Source organism: Nuphar pumila, chromosome 16 (assembly GCF_984573655.1).
Source record: "Nuphar pumila chromosome 16, dmNupPumi1.hap1.1, whole genome shotgun sequence".
Classification (NCBI taxonomy): domain Eukaryota; kingdom Viridiplantae; phylum Streptophyta; class Magnoliopsida; order Nymphaeales; family Nymphaeaceae; genus Nuphar; species Nuphar pumila.
In genome coordinates this window covers 23,580,243-23,601,965 of record NC_143264.1, presented here as the reverse complement: position 1 = coordinate 23,601,965, position 21,723 = coordinate 23,580,243, and the positions used below count along the sequence as shown (strand labels likewise).

Genomic DNA, 21,723 nt, shown 5'->3' with positions numbered 1-21,723 from the left:
ACTTAATCAAGAGAAGATACAAGAAATACCAGAGTCTTATGTAATGTGAAGATGGAGAAGACAAGCAAAGATTGAAATGCTTGATATGGACAATGTGAGTAAATCTGGTGTCGGCAAGAAGTGCCACATAGCCTTACGTTACCAACAACTGTATAGGTCATTTATGCATGTTGCTGATTTGGCATCGAGAAGTGAAGAAGGCTATGTATGCATGAGAAAAGCGTCAAGGGAGTTACTTGAAAATGTGCAGTTAATTAACCTTCATTCCATTGCAGCGAATGAATATCAGTCGAAGATAATGAGATCGAACAGCATAGGTGAAAATCATGCTTTGCTTGACACTCCAAAGAAGTTGCGTCGTAGCCTAAACATCATATTCAACAAGTCGGTAGTGAACATTGTTGATTATGATGGACATATTCATGAAGCGAAGGGTATCAAAAGAAAACTTGCCTCTGATCGCAGTCGTCGGAGGACAAAGGGTGCACTAGAATTGGTTGGCAAGAAAAGGTCTAAGAAACAACCAACCTCTAATCAAAAGCAACAAAGCCCTTCTCATGAACAGATATGTAAGACATTATATTGCTTCCCATTATGTAAAGCTTGTCAATATCTAACTCGTGTAATGTCCAACATGCAGCAATACCCTAAAGACGTAATACCCAACGTGCTAACCTTCATTCCTCTCGACCAGATTTCCGGCAACGATAGCTTCAGTTTTACAAGTCTTTTGGTATGTAATCAATGTTGGGATGAGGTTTGCATTTCATGTGAAACTTAAGGTAGTGTTTTATATTTTGTGTTTCATGACAGGCCCTGATGAATTTGCAAGAGAAAACTTGTACACAGGAATCTTGTTTGGGCTTTTAGTTAAGTTGTCATGCCTCTTTGCATGACCCGATTACCACATTGTCGGATTTGTTAAGAGTTTAGGGTTTCCAGCAGAGCTCATTTACTGATAAATTGTTGGGTTTCACTTCTTATTTAGATTGTAGCAGAACTCCTAGGACGTCCACTGATCTTGCCGAGGAAGTCTTTCGTAATCGCTAGATTTTGATTTGTCGGTGACGATTTGTGGTTTGTGGTTGGTGGTGCGTGAATCGATTTTGTATTCGCTGTATAGCGATTTGTGCAGTCATCTGGTTGCGATTTGTATGAGTAATCTATAACAGTCAGTCGTATATGCTTAATACATATTTACAATGATTCGTAGTTAAAATCATGTGCATCGATTTTATGAGAAATTTATAACAAAGTAACGATTTCAACACATAAATCGATGTATGTATAGCATAATACAGTACAAATCGAGACAAAAATTGAACATGAAGCCTCAACATGAAGCCTATAACATAAAACCTATACCCTAAACTAAGTGAACATCGGTGAACACATTTGCGATTTATGCGGTCAACACAAGCATGTAATCGACGTTCGAAAATGATAAAAGTAAAGATCTATAGGAAATGATTGACGTTCACAAATCGTTGTAATTCTCTACCTCCTGTACTGAAAATCACAAAATAATTTGCGTTGTATGCTGTCAAAAAAACATGGTAATGTTCCCCGTTGAATGATAATAGTCAGCAGCGATAAGGTACGTTTGTCGTTCAGAAATCGCAATTTTCCTCGTTGTCATTGAATGTAAATCGCATGACACATATGCGATTTGTATGGACAGCAAAAGATGTATTGGAAAAATTTTCATTGATCGTACATTGTTCATTGATCATGGTGGTTGAGCAGTAGATCTTTTAGCTCATAAATAGTTGCACAAGTACTGGACGGTGTGATTATCTTCTACTTCGTGAACCAACAACAATCAAACCGACGATTCCTTTATAAACATGGAGTTCCTCACTCGAACATGTAACCAGCCACATAGAAAATTGTGGTCGATGAGGCAGACAAAGACAGCTACACGACCAACAATTGCGAATCATGCGTATATTGTCTACACATTGTCTCCATTTTCATCAAAATTCGTCTCTTTTATGCCGTTTTTGAGATTTGTGTTGTGTACTGTATAATGTAATTTCAATATCGTTCATTGCAAATTCCTTATTCATTTCAGTAGAACATCCACCGACGAAGTTGGGCGAAAACTTAGTCAATCACTCTTGGAGGACATCAAACAAATGCACGATGAATTCACACAATACAACATGATCAGTAATTTTGTTCGTATGAAACCAGTAGGAGTTGTCTATATATGTAAGACATGTGTACGTACGTTAACAACATCATATTTGCTGCAAAAAGACTATATTCGATTTAGTCAGTTATATTAAAAGCAATGCAACAAGCAAAACTATAAGCATTGTCAGCCCCTATTTCATGGTATATCGATTGTATTTTATGTTGTTTTTTGTTATTGATTTAGTCCAGTTGAGTCATATTTTAACATTGTTGTTAACAATGTTTCGGTTTGCAGACTATCTTACGTCGTTTGCCATACTCCAGTAGATTTAAAGACGACCTACCTTACTGGGTTAACGGTAATCATTGCAGAGACCTTTTGTCAAGTGAAAAAGTAAGTAAACAAACCTAGACTGCAAGGTTACAACATAACAATGCTAACAACATTTTTACGATCTATTTACAGATATTGATTCCTACACTCTAGCAATCTGAAAAGCATTGGGACTTATACGTGATGGATTTACATGAAAAACAACTATGGTGTTACAATTCGTTGGAAGTTGACAGTGGTTTACGGCTTGACATTTCCCATCTCGTAAGATTCTATCTATATGAGTATCGTGTCGTGTATTGGGGTCATGAATTTACTTTCGGTCGCATTATTCTCAGTTCGGTTTCGTCAAAGGCATTTTGGGAGTCGACGTTAGCGAGTGGATCTATCACACGGCATACCATGCTCCTTTACAAAATAATGGCGTTGATTGTGGCGTATTTGTAATAAAGTACATTGAAGTGATATACAATGGTGCAGAACCCTGTTTCGACGTTGTATGTCATTTCTTGGCCTCTGTTATTGGGGATTAAATGAATGTCTATTGGTTCCACATTACAATTTTTTTGCAGGTTGATATACCTGGAATCCGCGAAGAACTCTGCAAAAAATGAACGGCCTTTCTAATTGCAGAGGAGAAACTAACAGAGTCGCCACGAGGATCTAAAAGGCAACGAACAACGGTGCCCACCACGCCAGAGTAATTTCATGTTCGTCTATTTCAAGTAGATTTTAGAGACGGTACAACCAACTTGTGTGTAATCTATCCTATTTCGACCAAATATTACAAGTCGTTGTTGACTGCATGAATCGCAATCCTATTTCGCGGTTTGCATTTAAAGTGTCTCAGCAAAACAGCAATTCCTGATCAGCAAACAAATCATACTGCAAACAAATCTTACGAGAATGAAAATCACAAAAAAGATTCACAATGAATGCGGTCAACAAGAGCCACTAATGTCGCTTTCGTACTTAGAAATAGTACATTGTGATAAGACAGGTTTGATGTTCAGAAATGGTGGTCTAACGTCATCTTCACTGCTACTACCATGAAATTTTGTGTAATAATTTGAAATTTTTTGGACTGTGACACAACGTTTCCTTTAATTATGATTTTGCAAACATATGAAATACGTCTAGATGGATACCTCAATTGCGTCGAAGTCGCCTATACACTCGATTCAAGGACAAGTCATTTATGCAAGAATTGTCGGTTTGTCGGTTCCTTATTCACGAAGCAAAGTGGAACACATCCTTAACCTGTGTGATGTGTCATTCATATATAAATGAAACGTCCTATCACCCTCCGCCAGTTTTCAAATAAATACGACAATTTTAATAAACATAGAGCAAATCCCAAATAAAATACACTCCGCATTAATGAAATTAAACAATGTCATTTCATACAGCTGTATACAAAAATAATCAATGTGATTGGACATAGTAGTTCAAATCACGGTAGCACGTATCGTGTGGGTTTGATTTTAGAAATATTTTTTGGTCTTATATAAATCCACAACTTTCTCCATCGTCGTCCCAACAAATCGCCTTAGGTGTAGATTATGGACTTACACCTCGACAATGGGTCGGCTCGAGTCACTCTCACAACAAATTCCTTCACAGAAAATGAGACATTGTTCAGACTGGTTAACCATTTGCGATTTTAATTCAATGACATTGAGCAATAGAACGATTTCTAAGCATCAAGCATCTCTTCTAGCTATGCACTATTTTTGTTCACGATGGGGCATATATATTACGATTTTCATTCTCGTAAGTTCAGCAATACAACAATTTCTGAGGAACAAACCTTTCTTATCGATAATTACTTCGTCATTTGTTCAGGGCGAACATTACGTGCCTTTGTGGACCACAAATCGCGAAAATCTATTTTTGCGATTGGAACAACAACAAAATATCTTTTGTTGTGCAGTATTTTTAATTACTGAAGAGCAACATTACTAGCATTGGTTCACCGCATACAACACAAAACTATTTCTTGTTACGATTTAATTTTCGTAGATGAAGCAGTACAACGATTTACAAGCGTGTTTTGTAAAGTTCAAATTATATTTCAACGGAGACAGATTTACAAAATTTATAGTCTTACAAATTTTGCCTACGAAAATTGGTTTAGACAGTCTCCAAAATCTGTTACAAATCTATTTACATCCTTGTAAACTTTTCTGGATCGTGTCGTTTGTTTCCTTTGTAAGTAGTCTTGTTGGCTGATTATTTATGTCTGTCGACTTTTTAAACTCAATCAAATTTCAACATATTTTGTCGCGTACTTTCGGTATATCTTCCTGCAACAAAATATGTAATATGAAACCAATATATAATAGGAATCCCCAATAATAGCATATACAAAGCTCATACAGCATCGAAACAAGGTTCTTCTCTATTGTATATTGCTTAAATATGCTTCATTACGAATATGCTACAATCGACCCCATTACTTTGTAAAAGAGCATCGTCAGCACAGAGCAATATCCACTCAGCAATGTCGACACCCATAATGTCGTTTAGGAATCCCGCCTGTGATAAATGGAGAATATAGTAAAATCTGGTCCACCTCAAATAGCTACGATTCACCTATGGACAAAAGCTTACCAAATGCATAGCGTCACGTTCTACACCACTGTGGCAGTCCAACGAGTTGTAGCACCATAGTTGTTTTTTCCATAAATTCATCTTGTATAAGACCCAATGTTCAGGATTTTGCCAGAGTGTATGAAGTAAAATCTGTGAATTGATACAATAATTTATAAATCCATAGACATATTGTGATGGGAATGTTAGGACTAAACCTTGGAGAAGAGGTTTGTTCACTTACATTTTCAAAATTCAAAAATTCTACGCAGTGATCATCGTTATTCCAACAAGGTAATGCATCTACGAATCCACTGGTGTATGGCTTTCGCCGAACGTACATCTATTGCACGAAATAGTAAGGTTTAACCACCAAGAAACATGAGTAAGTCATAAAAGCAAATAAAACAGTAGCAGACCAAACATACCATGAAATAAGGGATGATGATGCGTACTGTATTGCTCATTGCGTTGCTTTGAATATAATTGACAAAATCACATATTGTCTGGTTGCAAAAATTTATGAACTTCAAAACATACAAATAGATGACCTAGAAAATGATAGTGATTACATACGTATAAAATTACTGATAGTGTTCCCGTCTGCAAATTCATCTTGCATCTTCTTGATGTCATCTACGAACTCTTTAGGGCGTTGTCGCCCACCCTTGTCTGTGGATGTTGCACTAAGTGCACCATGAGCGTAGTATTCAAAATTCGACATTGAAATTATTTTCTACAGTAAACAACACAAATCGAATATACGACATAAAAAGGCAAATGTTGCCTAAACCGGTCAGGAGGTTCAAAAAATATACGCCTTAAGCGCTAGTGTTGGTCTTGTGGATGTGGTCGTCTTCTTCTTCGGTGCCATATCTGGTTGTATTGCTCTCATCGTCCTCTTCTTTGGCGTCATGCCCGGTCGTATTGCTCTCATCGTCCTCTTCTTTGACGCCATGCCTGGACGAAGATATCGATGACACCTTTGCAACGCAGCTACGGAATCGACGCCGTCAGTCAAATATAAAAGAAACGTCATTTAACATGCCACCTTTTTTCAAAAACCGCCCACAAATTAAATGATTGCGTTTTAAATAAATAAAAAAACATCGTTTCACATGCCGCCCTTTTTCGAAAACCGCCCGCAAATTAAATGATTGTGTTTTAAATAATTAAAAAAATGTCGTTTCGACTATATATTATAACAATAGTTGAGTGGGAGATTGACCCAACCCGACCAAACCCGGTTTCCAAGTATGTAAAATCTTTGACAATTATTGTATTGATTATCATATATGAATACATCGATATATTCATGCCACATACTTTCCTTATCGATTTTTTAACAACAAACGTTCATTATCATTTTAGACTAGTATCATTTAACACCTGCAAAATTGTTTCATCTTGTTGTCCGCATACATCACAAATTGATGTTGACTTACACCGTTTATAAAGGGTGATTATTACAAGCCATTGGCTGTTGCGTTGTTGACCTCATGAATTGCAATCCTATTTTGCGGTTTGCATTGAAGGTGTCCCTACAAATGAGCGATTTCTGAGCGGGAACCATATCGTACCGATTTTGGCTGGCCATCATCCTATTGCACGATTTGAATTTACTGATGATCATCAATAGCGATTTCTGAGCATCAAATTTTTCTTATCGTTGTTGACTGTTATCATTTACGACGTCAGAACTCGTTCAATTATTATTCACGACATACATTGCAAATCCTTTTTGCGATTTTCTATCAAGGCGGAGACAAATACAGCGATTGCTGAACAGAGTTGATCTATCATATCGATGGCGACCTTAATTATTTCCTAACGTCGATTACGGGACCATGTTGACCGCATAAATCGCATGTGTTTTGCGATTTTCATTAATAAATGATGAGTTATATTGCGATTTGTGAACAATATTACTCCTGCCAATCAGACATCTATTGCGATTTTCATTCAAAAACGACGAGTTATATTGCGAGTTATATTGTGATTTTCATTCAATCAAGGAGGTTAGGAAATGCCATGATTTCTGAACAACAGACATTTATTTTCAATTAAAGTTTATTTATTTACGAAATCCACAGATGAAACATGTTTGTTAGATGTAATAAAAAAGAATTAAACAATAAAAGAATGTCACGTTACGATAATTACTTATACAATTACAATAAATACCTATCGTGATAAAAAAGAATACCTAGGGTTTATTCCGTGGCACTTGACGAATCAAATGAAATATGATAGACTTGTCTCTTTCTTTTTCTTGGTGGACTGTCTATCCTGGGTGGCCTCTTGGTTGCGTCCATCTTATTAAAAAATTGGTTATCATCTCTACCATTGAGTTCAATTGTATCCCCATATTGCTTACATCTGTCCTTAATTTCTTATTCTCCCTCTCTATCAGTTCGAACCCTGCGGCAGAGACAATGTTCTCTTTTGTAGCAAGTGTTCGCTCTTCATCGCGATTTGTTACTGAGGGAATCATTGTTGTAACCGAAGAGAGACGACGGACAGGTTGTAGAGGCTGGGCTGCAACATGAAAGGGGGCAGTTGGGAGGCATGTGTTCCCAATTTTCTCAATCTCCAGATTTTGCCGCATAGGTTTCCAATACCTTTTGAAATCGAAGGGATCAAATTGCCGTCCTTTATAATCATATGATGCGGCACGGACACCACCTGTGTTCCAAATTAATAATTCGTCCATGTAGTGTTCGCGCCAATTCACGTTCCTGCCCCCACCACTATTCATCTTTCTTCTCACTTCCAAAGGCTTATTTGGGATAGACTGCCCCAAGCCAGATTGCAGGAGAACTCGACTACCATGCTGCAACTCGGCTTCATAATTGCAAAACAACCACAAATCGCGGTCAGACAATCTAACAGCCTCTACAACGTATTGGTCATCGTCTTTCCCATCTCCATACAGTCTCCACAAAACCTGTACATTAGTAAATCTTTTTAATAACGAGTGACAAATATCTTATAATTTACTTAAGAATAATATGGCGACAATGATATGTACTACGGAAGACAAAATCCTGCAACGATGATTATTTAAGAATGCTAAACATTATAACAATTTATAATACTGAATGATAAATGTTGACCGATTGTAAACAATTTTAGAACGTTTACCTCATTTAGTTGCAGCCCATCTAAAATAGACTTAGCATTATGAACTGTGACATTTATTTTAGCTCAGCGACCGATCTTTGGAAAACCACAAATCGTAGGGTCACAACGTGAACGCAATGGGATAATATATTCCCACGCCCAAGCCTAACAAAAACAATATATTAGTAACACTATAACCTTCAAAGAGCTTAGTCTACAATTACTAAGTATGTAATAAACAAATACCTGAACAAATGGCCAAAATCCCCCAACTGTTTTCGTACCATTACTCGCACGGTAGAGTTGACTGTACAAGTGTGCAAGCATAGCGGCACCCCATGCATAGTTGTCGACTTCGTCTAAGTCTGTGAGGTACTGCAGTCACATGTAACTTATTCTCGAACCAGAACAATTAGAAAATAAAGTAAGACCAAAAAAATAAAGAAGGAAGTCGCGCAACTCTCGGTCAGCTATTTCAGATACACAAGTAGCGGAGTGGCCTTCCCATTTATTACGAAAAGATGAGACTTTCATTGATGTGGAATTGATTCCACCAGAAATACATTGACTTCATTCATCCATCGACATTCCTAAAAGGGCAGTGCATTTTTTTCTTGTGTTATAGTTTGAATGTCGTAATAGGACAACATTGTCATCGCACTTAAAGTCAGTGATCCTCGCCACATCTTCTAGAGTCATGGTGATCTTAAAAGAATCAAACTGGAATGTGTTCGTCTTATCATTCCACTTATTTACCAGGTGGGTCATGGTATTCCAGCAAGTTTCAAAATATTGCTGGTCCAAAAGGCCACCGAAGTGCATATTTCGTAATCGGTTCTTCTAATATGCACTCAGCTGACCATACCACGACAGAACTACAGGCCATTGACACCGACCTCCGAGCTTTTCACCTGGTGCTCTACTTCTCCTGTGACCTCCTTGTAACACATAATAATATATTATTCCTACCAATTGTAAATTAGTACTATTTGTACTTATAAATAATATTCTACTAATCGCTATAAATAATATTGGTTGCACACACACTATCACAGTAATCGTTATACATATTAATACCTAATACAGTAATCGTTATACCAAAATCGCTAAACATATTATTAAATCTTCACAGACAGGACAAATTTATTTACCTTGGTCGCTCTTTTCTCCTGTTCTCCCTCTAACTTAGGCCTTTCTGGTTGGTCCACTGCCTCCCACCGCCTTTCCCTTTCCTTCTCTTTCGCCTCCACCTTCTCCTTTCTTTCTCTCTCCTTCTTTTTCCCGTCCTCCTTCTCCTTCTGCCGCCTTTCTTTCTCTTCCTCATGTTGTTTCCTTCTTTCCTCCACTTCCTCCTCATGCTTCTTCCTTTTTCTTTCCTTTTCTTCTTCCTCATCCTTCTCCTTTCGTTGCCTTTCCTTCTTTTCTTCTTCCTCCTTTTCCTTCCTTTGCATTTTTTCCCTTCCTCAAACTCCTTCTCCCTCCTTCGCCTTTCCTTCTCTTTCTTATCCTGAAGCTTATTCTGTTTCTTCTCTTCCTCCTCCTTATTCAATTGCCTTCTTCAGTAGCTTTACTCTGTTTCACATTGCTATATGCTCCAACAACAGCTTGTGCGTTTCCGTCTTAGCATCCTCCTTTAGATTGTTCAATTCTCTTTCCCTCTCCTCATTCTTTTTTTGCCTTTCCCTCTGCTTTGCCTTCTTCTTTTGCCTTTTTTTTTCATTCTCCTCCTTATTTCTTTGCTTTGCCTTCTTTTGGTCATCCTTCTTCTGCATCTTTAGTTCTTCAGCATTCTTCCTTTGGTCTGCAGCCTCGATATCTGATGAATAATCCTCCACATAATATAATTCCAACCCTTTTTCCCTATCTTTATTATTCTCAATCTTAAGTATATTTTGGTACCTTTCAAAAACCTTAGATAGATGGGACTGGCGGATCACTTCTCTAATACACAACCCATAGAACGATGGGGTATCTCTTCTCTGATGAGCCACAGACATTACTAACTTGCACAACACATTGAACGATCATCATGATTACAAATCGTCGCAATATTTGGGTTCATAAGTACACATTGTTGTAAGATTTATCAAATTTACAAATTATTGTATAAGAATCAACCTTCAGATTGAATAACAAAACCTTACACGAAACTCACCGAAACGGTAGGATTTTGGATATTCCAACTGTAGAGTAAGAAACAGTAAGAACGTATATGCAACAAATGGTGGCAACGATGCTGCGATTGCGTGTAAGACGGAAACGGATGCTCTGACGGTAGCAGAACAAAGGAAATGATGCTCCGGCGGCAACAGAAGAAGGCAACGGATGATCCGGCGACAACAGATGAAGGCAAAGTATGCTCCGGTAGAGTTTTCTGCTTAGGGAGAGAATGGATTGTTTTGAACTATTTAAATCCTACAACATACAGCTTGCTACATATGCAAACTTTGCTGAAAATTTTAGCGCGATAACGATGGAGGGAAGTTTTATCCTTTTCACTAACCGCTGACTCAGTTTTCTAGATGGAGGGCATTTATGTCTGTTCCAGGAAGAGGAAGAGAATGGCGGTAAAGGGTACTTAAGTCTTTGCAACGACACCAAATTACGATGCAATGTGATGCGGACACACATGGGGATACATGCCGGTTTGCATCTTATACATGGCGCTCTTTGGGAACCCCCAAACATGAGATGGAGCTACCGACCTTGTGGGTTTAGGGGAGGTTTAATGTCTTCTTTGAAAATCTCCATGAGACCTCCCGCGATCTCCCGACATGAACAACAACATAGAGGCAGAGCAAAGCCGCCATTGTCATCTTCCTCCTTCTCAGCTGCCATCGCTTGAGTGGCAGTGACATAGATCTGGCGGAGCGCAGACTTCCGATCGAGAGATCGAGTGCCCTTGTAGAGGTTATTGAGTTCGTCACTATGGTAGATGAGATCCCCTTCGCTAAGGAGGTTCCTTGGCTGATTCTTTCGAAGGAGGTAGGGATTTCATTGAGTTTTTCGCAGTTGGAGGAGGAACTGCCATTTCTGCATGTTTAGTCATGCCTGCCTACGTTTCCTGTGGGTTTTCATGGTAGGAAAGAGGGGAAAGAGGAAGAAGTCTGGGTCGAGGATCGAGTTGGGCCTGTGGTTGGGATGAGCAAGAGCGGGATTGGTTCTGGACTCCACTAGAGTTTCTTGCTGCCAGAAAGGTCGATTGTGAGGTTCAAGTTTGGAAATTATTGGGTGCCATCTCTGCAGCAATGCCCTGGAGCATGCTCACCTCAAAGATGTAGCATCCAACCGCGATCGAGGCCATGTGAGTGACATTCTCATCAGTGTCGCACGGTGATCGGAACTCCGTCGTCTGGTTCATCGCCCCAACCATCGCCTTATATCCGCTGCAGAAGAAGCGCACAACGATGATCTTGCGGTTGCATGTGGAGGCACGGAACCCACGGCCTAACTCACAGCAACCACACCACTGCGGTGGGATGGGACCGTGCTCGCTGCCGCTGAAGCTCTGGCTCTCCAGCGAGATCTCAATGTTTTGTCCCAGTTGTCCGCACATCATCATCAAACAACAAACATTTAGAACATAGCATCCGAGCACACTTCAAACAAACGTTAGACTTGGTCCAATTGTTACTAAACAAACAGAACAAGTATTATATATGTTTCATCGTTTTTGTTCATTTCGTCCAATCTTAGACAAACCATCAAACATGCTCTGAGAGATCAAGGGGCAAGACCGAGTCAAGTAGGGTAGTCTCAAGAGGGTACCAACCAGATCCCAGGGTAGGGAGTGGGTCCGGGAGGAGGTTTGGAAACACAGGTTGAGAAGTTGGCAATTTCTTTTGTCATTCGTTTCCTTATAGGTATTTTAACGAGGTGATCAAATGAGATAACTGGATGGTTAAGACGCACTGCCATAATGTAGGGGTCTGTATTGGAATATCAGTATGGTTATCCTCTAGCTAGCTTGCCTTGAAAAAATGACAAACTTTGATTTGTTATTGTATTAATGAAGACACGCCTCCACGTGATGCCCGTCTTTTTATTATACAAAAGCGATTATAGATCACAAATAAAGTACAAGCACGTCAACTTCTGGGTTAACATTAGCGAGTACTAACCAGCGAAGCTCTGAACACAAGTACAAGTAAATAATGTCATGAGGGAAAATTTTAAAAGCTATAACCTGAATGGTTAAACTGTTAACCTGTGAAGAAATTTTAAATGTTGCACTTCCACATGGAATGATGGAAATAACAATGAAAATGAAAATTTGGTTAGTGCTGTAAAGTGGATGGCTTCATGTTGTGACTCTCTGTACATGGCTTTTGTTTTGCCTATTTTTTTTTTGCTTAATCATATTTAAAGTAACAGTCTAATTCTAAAAATTGATACCTTGAACTGCAAGGCTATAATGGTTTAAGTGCATGTTCACTTTGCCGCGTGATTCTTGAACTTTCTCAGCTGTAGCTGATTCTTGATCTCAATCACAAGCTGTACAAACAAGAAAATTTGTAGCCTGTGATTCTGAAATCTCAACTGTGAAAGTTGAGACTCTTTAACCAGCGAAAATTGATCATAAGTGTGAACTTGTGACCAACCATCACAGAGTGAAGAAGAAGAATCTCTGTTGAAAATCACAGATTGAGGAATCACAGCTATGACCAAAACAAACATGCCCTAAAATTTTCTTGCTTTTCATTTTAAGTTTTGAATGACCACCTTATAACAAAAGAAAGCCAAAGCCACCATGACTTAGCTGCTCTATATTCTAAGACCAGTCCGAGCTTCACCCGAACTGGGCCCAGTCGCCTGTCTGCAGCTTGGGGAGTGCTAAGATTAGCCTAAGTCACCTCCTACTCAAGTGGAGTTCACCAAACAGAAGAAAAAAGGGTGAATCCTCCTAGCCATTTGTTTAAACATTTCTTACTTTTCCCAAAAGAGAGCCTCAGCCAACGTTGATTCTCACCTTTGCATGGCTTTTCTTTCTTTTCTTTAAGCTTGCTTTTTTCCTTTTCTTAACTTTTTTTTTTTATTTTTTCCATTCTTTGATGAGTTGGTTGCTCTTTGAATACCATCATCTTCAAGTTGCATGTATAGTTATTTTGAGAAGCAAGGTCACATGAGGATGTGTTCTCGCATAACTTGGATAAGACAATGGTGTAGGCCATCCAACTTCATCATTGATTTTATTTTCCCCATTTGTGGGGACCTGCTTGTGCCGAGATGGGCCCCACTACACGTATTGATTTGCTGGATATAGGGGTCCAGACCATAATCGAGACCTATCAAGAATATTGATGGTTCAACCAGATTTGAACATGGCAATATGGGATATCATCCAAAATGTCCATGGGCACATGTCTCATGCTGTGCCACAAATATCGCCGATATATGTTTTAAAAAATAAAGTGATTTTATTACGATATTTTAAAAAATCAATATAATAACAAACAAACAAAAAAGTGATAATTTCAAAATACCTCTCATTTTAAAAGTACCATGTTCCCAAGGTTTACCAAATTAACTCAAAAAGAGAAAAGGTTGACTACCTATCTTTCAGTTTTCTATGAATAGTAGCTAGGGTCGAATGAGATCTAATTTTATAACTGAGGGTTGGAATCCTGCGAGCTTGTCTCTAAAAAAACGCAAAAAGGAAGAGAACATTTCTACCATTAGTATTAAGGCTTTCATGATCCCACAGCTGAATTTAACAAAATCTGAAAAGTGGGATGGAATTTTTGGTATCTGGATCTGGGTCCCTACTTACAGATATGGTCTGGATCCAGATCCAAATAAAAATGATGTGGGTGGACCGAGTTTTGACTCGATTGTGCTGCCACATGCTTAGAGCAGTCAACAGGACATAATTCCTCTTTGTGGACTCGCCGCAAACTCAGCCTCATTATATGGCCAGAACCAGCTTCAGTCATCCCTCTAAATTAGGGCTGGTAAACAAGCTCAATGAACCAAACTCAAGGTGTGTGTGTGTGTGAGAGAGAGAGAGAGTATGGGGCGTCGAGTAATGGAATAAAAGAAGGTTTACCAACCGAAGGGTCTGGCCAATGAAACCTAGGAGTGGCAATCGGGTCGGGTTGGAGGGTCAGCATACCTCAACACGAACCCGACCCGTTTATTAAACGGGTCGGCTGTGGCAAACACGAACCCGACCCATTTATTAAACGGGTAACCCGACATGACACGGTTAACCCGTTTAATAAATGGGTTGGGTCAGGTAAACGGGTTGGTGGGTGGGTTGGCGGGTCGGGTTCGGGTAAACGGGTTGGCGGGTTGGGTATAAGTAAACGGGTTGGCGGGTGGGTCGGGGTCGGGTAAACGGGTTGGCAGGTCGGGTTCGAATAAACGGGTTGACCCACCCACCTAACCCATTTATTAAACGGGTCAGCCGGGTTGGCAGGTTGGCATACTCCTGACACGAACCCAACCTGTTTAATAAACGGGTTAGGCGGGTCAACCCGTTTACGACACAAACAGGTTGAAGCCAAACCCGAACCTGGCTAAGAAGCCGATTGGCCGGTCCTGTCAGATTTTGCCACCCCTAATGAAACCTGAGCACACCAACTTACCAATTGGGTCCAATGGTCCAAACTTCTTCACATCCTCAATTTGAACCTAAAAATTGACACCAGGCGTCATTTTTAAATTGACGGTTATAATGGGATTGGTTGCCCACACTTCTCTACAAAGGGTACCAGGGCCCAGCAGGTCCGTGAAGATTTCATTTTACTAAATTTTGCAAAAATGAGTTAAAAATTCCAGTTCAACACCACAGTGGAAAAACTCACTCATGTACGGTTAGCTCAACGGAAGGGTCCGGTTCTAACGGAATCCGTAGGACCGGCTCAGTCTGGCAACTCCACCAAATGACGTCACGTCCCTTCGAGTAACGGTCTGTGTTCACCGTCTGAACCGGTCGCCGTTGCCGCGAACTGCGCCATTACTTTGCATTGTCGAAAGGAAACGCTCGTTTACCAAACCTTTTCAAATTTCAAAAAATGGCAGAAAATTCCTAAATTAGAAATGTACGGCATTTCCATCATCATACCTATTAGTGATGGCCAAAATACCTTTTGATTTTTTAAGCACTAACAGGATTGCCATTCACCTCATAATGTTCTCGAGCTACTGCAACAGTAAAATTTCCTGATGAGAGAGACTTTCCAATTAAACACATACTTTTTACCCAAGATTGATATAGATTGGCGGTAAGCCATCGTTTCAAGGTGATTATCATCTCGTTTTAGATTGGTATTATGCTCATATCAAGTTGTTGGCATCTCACCTCGATTACAGCAACCATTCAATGATAAAGCCAAGATTATATCATTTAGCACTAAAGTATTTTTCACGTCACAATTTGCTTGTCTTAATTCATTATTAGCATGTCTACAAGACCCATGAACATCCTGAAAGTACAAGATGTGGTTCAGGTGCCCAAGTCTTATCACAATCAATCGTAATTCACATTGCACAATTGTAAAAACAAACATAGAGATATGTCCCAAGGATACTTCAATTTACTCTAGTGTTGCACCTTGTTGTAAGGTCAAAGCCAGGTTTACTCTCATGTGGGTAGGCACGAGGACCTCAAGAGTTTTAACAATCATATTCCAGTCCATGTACAATCAGTGATGCTTTTTAAAAAAAAAACTTTTTTTAATGAAAAATTACATAAAATTAGTGTTTTTCATGTTGTGGTACGTTTGTGTCCATGCGAACAGCAGGAAAGATAGCTAAGGGATAGGTGGTCCATAAGCTTACCGACCAACCAAGTAAGCCGCAATTTGATTAATTCAAAGAACTCACCAACATTTTCATCAGATAACAAAAACAAGAAACCATGGGGCATGGTCATTGACCAAGTAAGACCGCAATGTATTACATGGAAGCAATTATTGGCAGTTTAGTGATTTTGCAGGCACGAGGTGTCAATAGTAAACTCCCAATAACGACAAGTCCAACCTGTAAATTTGCAGGATTTAAAAAATATGGAAAATCATAAGACAGATGAGTTGTTTCTTTAATTATTTAATATATAAAATACTTTGTTTTATTTATTGAATGATTTGAACTCTACTCTCTCTTTGTAGATATATCCTGTCTGTCCTTTACCTTTTTTCATGATGGTGTTTGTTGTTGCAGAGAGAGAGAGAGAGAGAAATACGAGTAGGAAAGTAATCATGAAGATTAAAGCCCTGTGTTGGTCGATCTGAGTTTCTACCTTCTGCAAAAAAAAATCCTGGGTAAGCCTTCTCCTTCATAAGAGTCCAGATCTGTGTACCATCCTTACAAAAGAAGCAGAAAAAAAAAAGTTTTTGTTTTTGTTTACCACTTTTTTCATCTTTTATTTTCCTTTCTTTGAGCAGCAAAAGCGGAGAATGAAAAACTACTTTTTCTGTGTTGTGGGTTTTGGTCATAAATATCAAAAATGGGTTACAAAACACTGAAATAGCAGTTGGTTCTGCTTAGATCGGTGACAAATGGTGAGTTTTATGTTTTGAGGTTACTTGGCTATGAGGCTTTTTTAGCTTGCTTGGGTTTTGAATGGTGAGTTGGTTCTGGTGGGCGTGTTTTTCCTCTCTTCTTTTTTCCTTTGTTTTTTCTTTAGCTTTTTGTGTTGTTTATATTTGTTGATTTTCTTTGGTGGGTATATGAAAAAAGTGGATGTGTTTTTTATGGCAAGTGTGGAGAAAAATGCTTTGGGTTTTTTGAATAGGTTGAAGACATCTATTGTATTAATTCTGGAATCTTGAGGAGGAATAGAAACTAAGTTATAGGATTTTACCTGCTTGACTTTTTGTTGGCATATTGTGGCGAAATTGGTAACCACAAACGATAGTATGGAAAGTTAGGGTTTTGAATGGTCCTGAATCTTGTGACGCATGGTTGTTCACAGACTCAGTTCCTTGAGCACAAAACCCTTTTCCTTTTTTCCTTTTGCCCTTTTATGCTCAAAGAGCAAATGGTGGTCTGTGGCTTTCTGTAAGTGTTTGGAATCTATGTTTTCTCTTGGTACTTGCAGGGAAAGATTGAAATGGATGTATATGAAGCTACGAGGATTGTTTACAGCAGAATTCAGAAATTGGAGCCAGAAAATGTTTCCAAGATCATTGGCTACCTACTCTTACAGGATCATGGTGATAGGGAGATGATCAGATTGGCGTTCAGCCCAGACACTTTGATACATTCTTTGATCAACAAAGCGAAATTGGAACTCGGCTTGGGCGCTAAACCTCCGGCAACCACCCATGTTCCATCACTTCCTTTCAATTCTTCTTCCCCCGTCTCCGATCTGCCTCTTCAGTTCACCCCATACTCACCTGCTGCATCTAGGCCCTTTTCTTCCCCACCCACTTTTCCATATTGGGAGCCTCAGCATTTAGGTGAGCAGCAAACTATTCTCAACTTGGATTACGCTCCTTCAGTGTACGCCGAAACCCTTGGAGACGAATATGGCCTGCATAATCAGACTCATTTTCTTAGTTTGGAGGATAGAATGGATCCTATAAACGTTGCTGGAGCAGAATTCTCGAATGAGCCTTTTTTCCCTGAATCTACGTTAGGCAGCCTGGCCACGAGGACGAGTCGCAGATCTCCCAGCCTGCCTGAATTCCCGTTGAAACCATGTTTATACTTTGCTAGGGGGTACTGTAAACACGGTACCAACTGCCGGTTTTTTCATAGTCATTCCATGCCGGACAACTTTCTGCAGATCTTGAATGGTAGTCAGACAGAATTCAGCAATGAAGAGCAAATTTTCTCTCCTGGGATGCTCGAGAGGCTCGAGTTGGATCTTGCGCAGCTCCTGCGAGCAAAGCGTACCCCTGTTTCCATTGCTTCACTACCTCAGCTTTACTATGAGAGATATGGCAGGACCCTTCAAGCGGAAGGCTATCTCACAGAGAGCCAGAGACATGGAAAATCTGGTCACAGCCTGACAAAATTGCTTGTTCGGATGAAATCTATCATGGTTATCGAGCGGTAGACCCATAGAACTTGTTTCCTTCACTCTTCTGTTATGGTCATATGTAAAAAAATCACTTATTGAATGCGCAAAATTTCAATTGCAGGCCTCATGGGCAGCATGTGGTTGTCTTGGTAGAGGATGCACCGAGATATACAGACTACAGAAGCGAAAGGAGTGACCCAGGTGCGATTGTCTCCGCTTCTCGACAGATTTATCTCACTTTTCCTGCAGAAAGTACCTTCACAGAAGAAGATGTCTCTAACTATTTCAGGTACCCGTAATTCCATAGCTATCCAACCGAATGCATATTGTTGAAAATGATTTTCTAATACTTTAGCTTTTGACTGTTTTCTACCAGAAACTATGGTCCTGTTCAGGATGTGAGAATACCATGTCAGCAGAAAAGGATGTTTGGATTTGTTACCTTTGTGTACCCTGAGACTGTGCGGTTAATTCTAACTAAAGGAAATCCTCACTTTGTCTGCGGTGCCCGTGTTCTTGTCAAGCCTTATAGGGAGAAGGCAAGGCTTGTGGATAGGTAAAAGCGCCTGTTTGTTTTTCTGTTTTCGATCGATCCAACTTCAAAACTTCGGAGTTTTTTAAGACATGATTGTTTTCTTCAGAAAGTATCACGATAGGCTTGACTCGCCAATGTATTATCCTTCACAATTACTAGAATTGGACCCTACATATCATTCAGGTGAGTAGGATTTGTTTTCTTGAATGAAAAATTCGGCATTGTTTTTACATATGATGTTTTGGTTTCAGTGTTGGCATGTGTATCGATATTGTTTTATTGCAGTTGCAGGAATATGTGATAATTCTCAGTTGCTTAGGAAGCATCTGATGGAAGAGCATGAACAGGCTCTCGAGATGGAAAGAATGCGCCTTTCTGAGTTGCAGTTAGCTCCCAAGCCACTGACCAATCACTATTTCAATCACCCTGTGGAAGATCTCAAACATCCTGAAGGTTTTTTTCTTCTAATATGTTGTGCATTTAACTTATTATGAACCTCTGAAATGTCAATGCTGATGATGCTTTTGTCTACAGAAGGTTTTAGCTATTTGCTTGATGTCATCAACAGTGGTTCAACAAGTGAGGATAAAAACAGGCACACCAGCAGCAATTATAATGACCAGGACAGGTAAATAAATATGGGAAAATACTCAATCTACTGCAAGCTATTAGTGTACGATTACTGCAATCTTATTCATGGTTTCTTCGGCATGCAGTAGCCAAGGTCTTAATCTTCCTGAAAGTCCATTTGCATCTCCTATTGCAAACAGCATTCCCACAGCTATATAGGAAGATACAAAGCAGATTTTCAAGAGGTACAATAGTAGAAGTGTTGGTTGTTTGATCTTTTATCAATACAGCAGTTTTTTACACGTTACTAGGAAAAGCTCGACGCACCTTTAATGCCGTCTTGACCTTTCAATGGATTTCATACCCAACCAAGATAACAGAAGAAGCTCTTCTCCCTGTAGCGTGGGGGAGGGCACAAAGCAAAGACATTACAAGAGTGATCATGTAACTAGTTTCATAGTTTGGATTAGTTTCTATCCCTGAAACTTAGTGTAAGTACAGAATCAAGAGCTCAGAAAGCAAATTTAGAAAGAAAAGTGTAATATAGGTTAGTTGAAAACCCATAACAGATGCACAGGGATCATAGGAAGGCTACTTGACTCTCTGCTACTCGAGAAACAGAGGACAGTGATTATCGAAAAGGAGTAAATATATATCAAGGATCTGAAATTTCATGTTTCTGCCCCCTTTTCAATGCTAGTGTTCTATGTGCACAAGAGGTGGTTGCAAATGAAATTAGAAAGTCAATTCAATAACAAGGGTTGAATTTGCAAGTCTATGTAGCTCCGATTAATTAAAAGAAAAAGAAAACCCAGTTGAGGCTTTGGTTTACAATTCATTTTATAATATGCTAATTGATCATGGTGAAGCACTATGGTGTTGGGCTGGCTTAATGATTGATAAAACATGGTGTCATGCATGTTATACTAACATTTTGGGATCCTCGATAAATTTTCTTTTCACAAATGATGTTGCTTTATATATATATATATATATATATATATATATATATATATATATATATATATATATATATATATATATAATCATTCAATTTGGTTGTTCCCGAGCTAAAAGCAACCACCGGATAATATCAATCAAAAATATAATTTGGTGTGGTTGGGAATGCGGCTGTTAGTGCATCCTCAACCATTCGATTGCACCAAACTTGTACATGAAATCTTAAGCCTGGTGTGATCTGATGGTCAGCTGGATACAATGGTTGCGGACCCAGCATCTTCATGTTGTGATGCTCCCTGGCCTAGGAATCATTCCCCTATCAGAAAATACTCTCTCTCTCTCCAGCTTAAAAGAGTCGAATTAGGACATGGGAATGTATCTCACTACACTTGTCTAGTCTGATGTATCTTGCTTGATGTACTTGGTTATTGTACTTTTAGCTGGATTAATCTCCTTTGGTGAATGCCCAGAAGCTATTAATGTGGTGCTCTCAAGATTAGCGATGTATTAATGCAAAAATTAAGAGTAATCCCTTCATCTGACTGAGTGGTCGCTTGATCCAGTTTTAAGTTGCTTAAGGGTACATGGCTGCCTAAGCTCACACATTTAGCAGTATGGGCCTCCACACTGAGCCAGTCTGCTATTTCTAAAATGTTAGGCATGAGCCACAAGGCCAAGCTTAATCTAATTGAGGTTAGACCAGATTTGGTTAAGCTATGATTTTGCCCTAAGCATCTGGGTCTAGGACCAGCTGAGTGGCCCCAGAACCTGGCTCGAAGTGAGCTGGCCTGTCTGGCAGCTTGGCCCACTTGCAAATCAGCAAAGAGGCCATGTTTCCCAACAAGTCCACTTGACCAAACTTTCACATCTTTATGGCTTCTATTTTTTTGTATTATTAAATGTTGCAATTTTTATCATTTTACCGACAGTAACTATGATGCTATGTTGATCATGGCCTTGTTTCAGTGTCCTCAGAATAAAATTCAATAAATACCCTCTTCCTACTCATCAGGGATACTATTTATTTTGTCAGCAATGATTTTCAGCTTAAACGCCATAAGCTGACCCACCTGCCCTTGTGGGCTAGAAATGGTTACTGTTAAATGCTAGACACATCCTTTTTAGCTTGATTTCATCCATGTCGAATTCCAAAACGGACCTGTCAATCTAAAATCTTCAGATTTAACAACTTTGTATTCATCCATATATGGCAATTTATCAACTCACAGTTATGAGTGTGTTTAAATTTAAAACTAAATATAGACCATTAGATTGAATAAGAGTGAATATTTTACGTGATGCATACACGCTGTGTGCATCGAGCCGCTTGCATCTTCTTGATCATGCACGTGCTCTCGCACACACAAGATTCTTGTAAAAATCTATGCGATGTACCCTTTTGTGATGTATATGTCAATAGTTTTTATTATAAATATAAATAAGATCTTTTCTTATAAAAAAAATGGTTATTTGTTGTATATTCCACAAATTCCACCCAGT

At 39.2% G+C, this 21,723-nt stretch overlaps 1 protein-coding gene across 1 annotated transcript; it reads left to right on the top strand.

Annotated features, from left to right (window-relative positions):
• Window positions 1–16,314: 16,314 nt before the first annotated feature.
• Window positions 16,315–20,097, top strand: LOC149813090 (zinc finger CCCH domain-containing protein 18-like). Its single transcript, XM_089990722.1, has 8 exons — window positions 16,315–16,452; window positions 17,232–18,190; window positions 18,280–18,447; window positions 18,535–18,714; window positions 18,800–18,876; window positions 18,979–19,146; window positions 19,228–19,321; window positions 19,410–20,097. The coding sequence occupies exons 2-8, from the start codon at window positions 17,244–17,246 to the stop codon at window positions 19,480–19,482; spliced, it is 1,707 nt and encodes a 568-aa protein (XP_089846848.1). The 5' UTR covers window positions 16,315–16,452; window positions 17,232–17,243; the 3' UTR covers window positions 19,483–20,097.
• Window positions 20,098–21,723: the final 1,626 nt, after the last annotated feature.

Coding starts and splice junctions, on each gene's coding strand:
- LOC149813090 (XM_089990722.1), top strand. CDS start 17,244: ATGGATGTATATGAAGCTACGAGGATTGTTTACAGCAGAATTCAGAAA. Junction 18,448..18,534: donor GATGTCTCTAACTATTTCAG/GTACCCGTAATT, acceptor GTTTTCTACCAG/AAACTATGGTCCTGTTCAGG. Junction 18,715..18,799: donor AAGGCAAGGCTTGTGGATAG/GTAAAAGCGCCT, acceptor TGTTTTCTTCAG/AAAGTATCACGATAGGCTTG.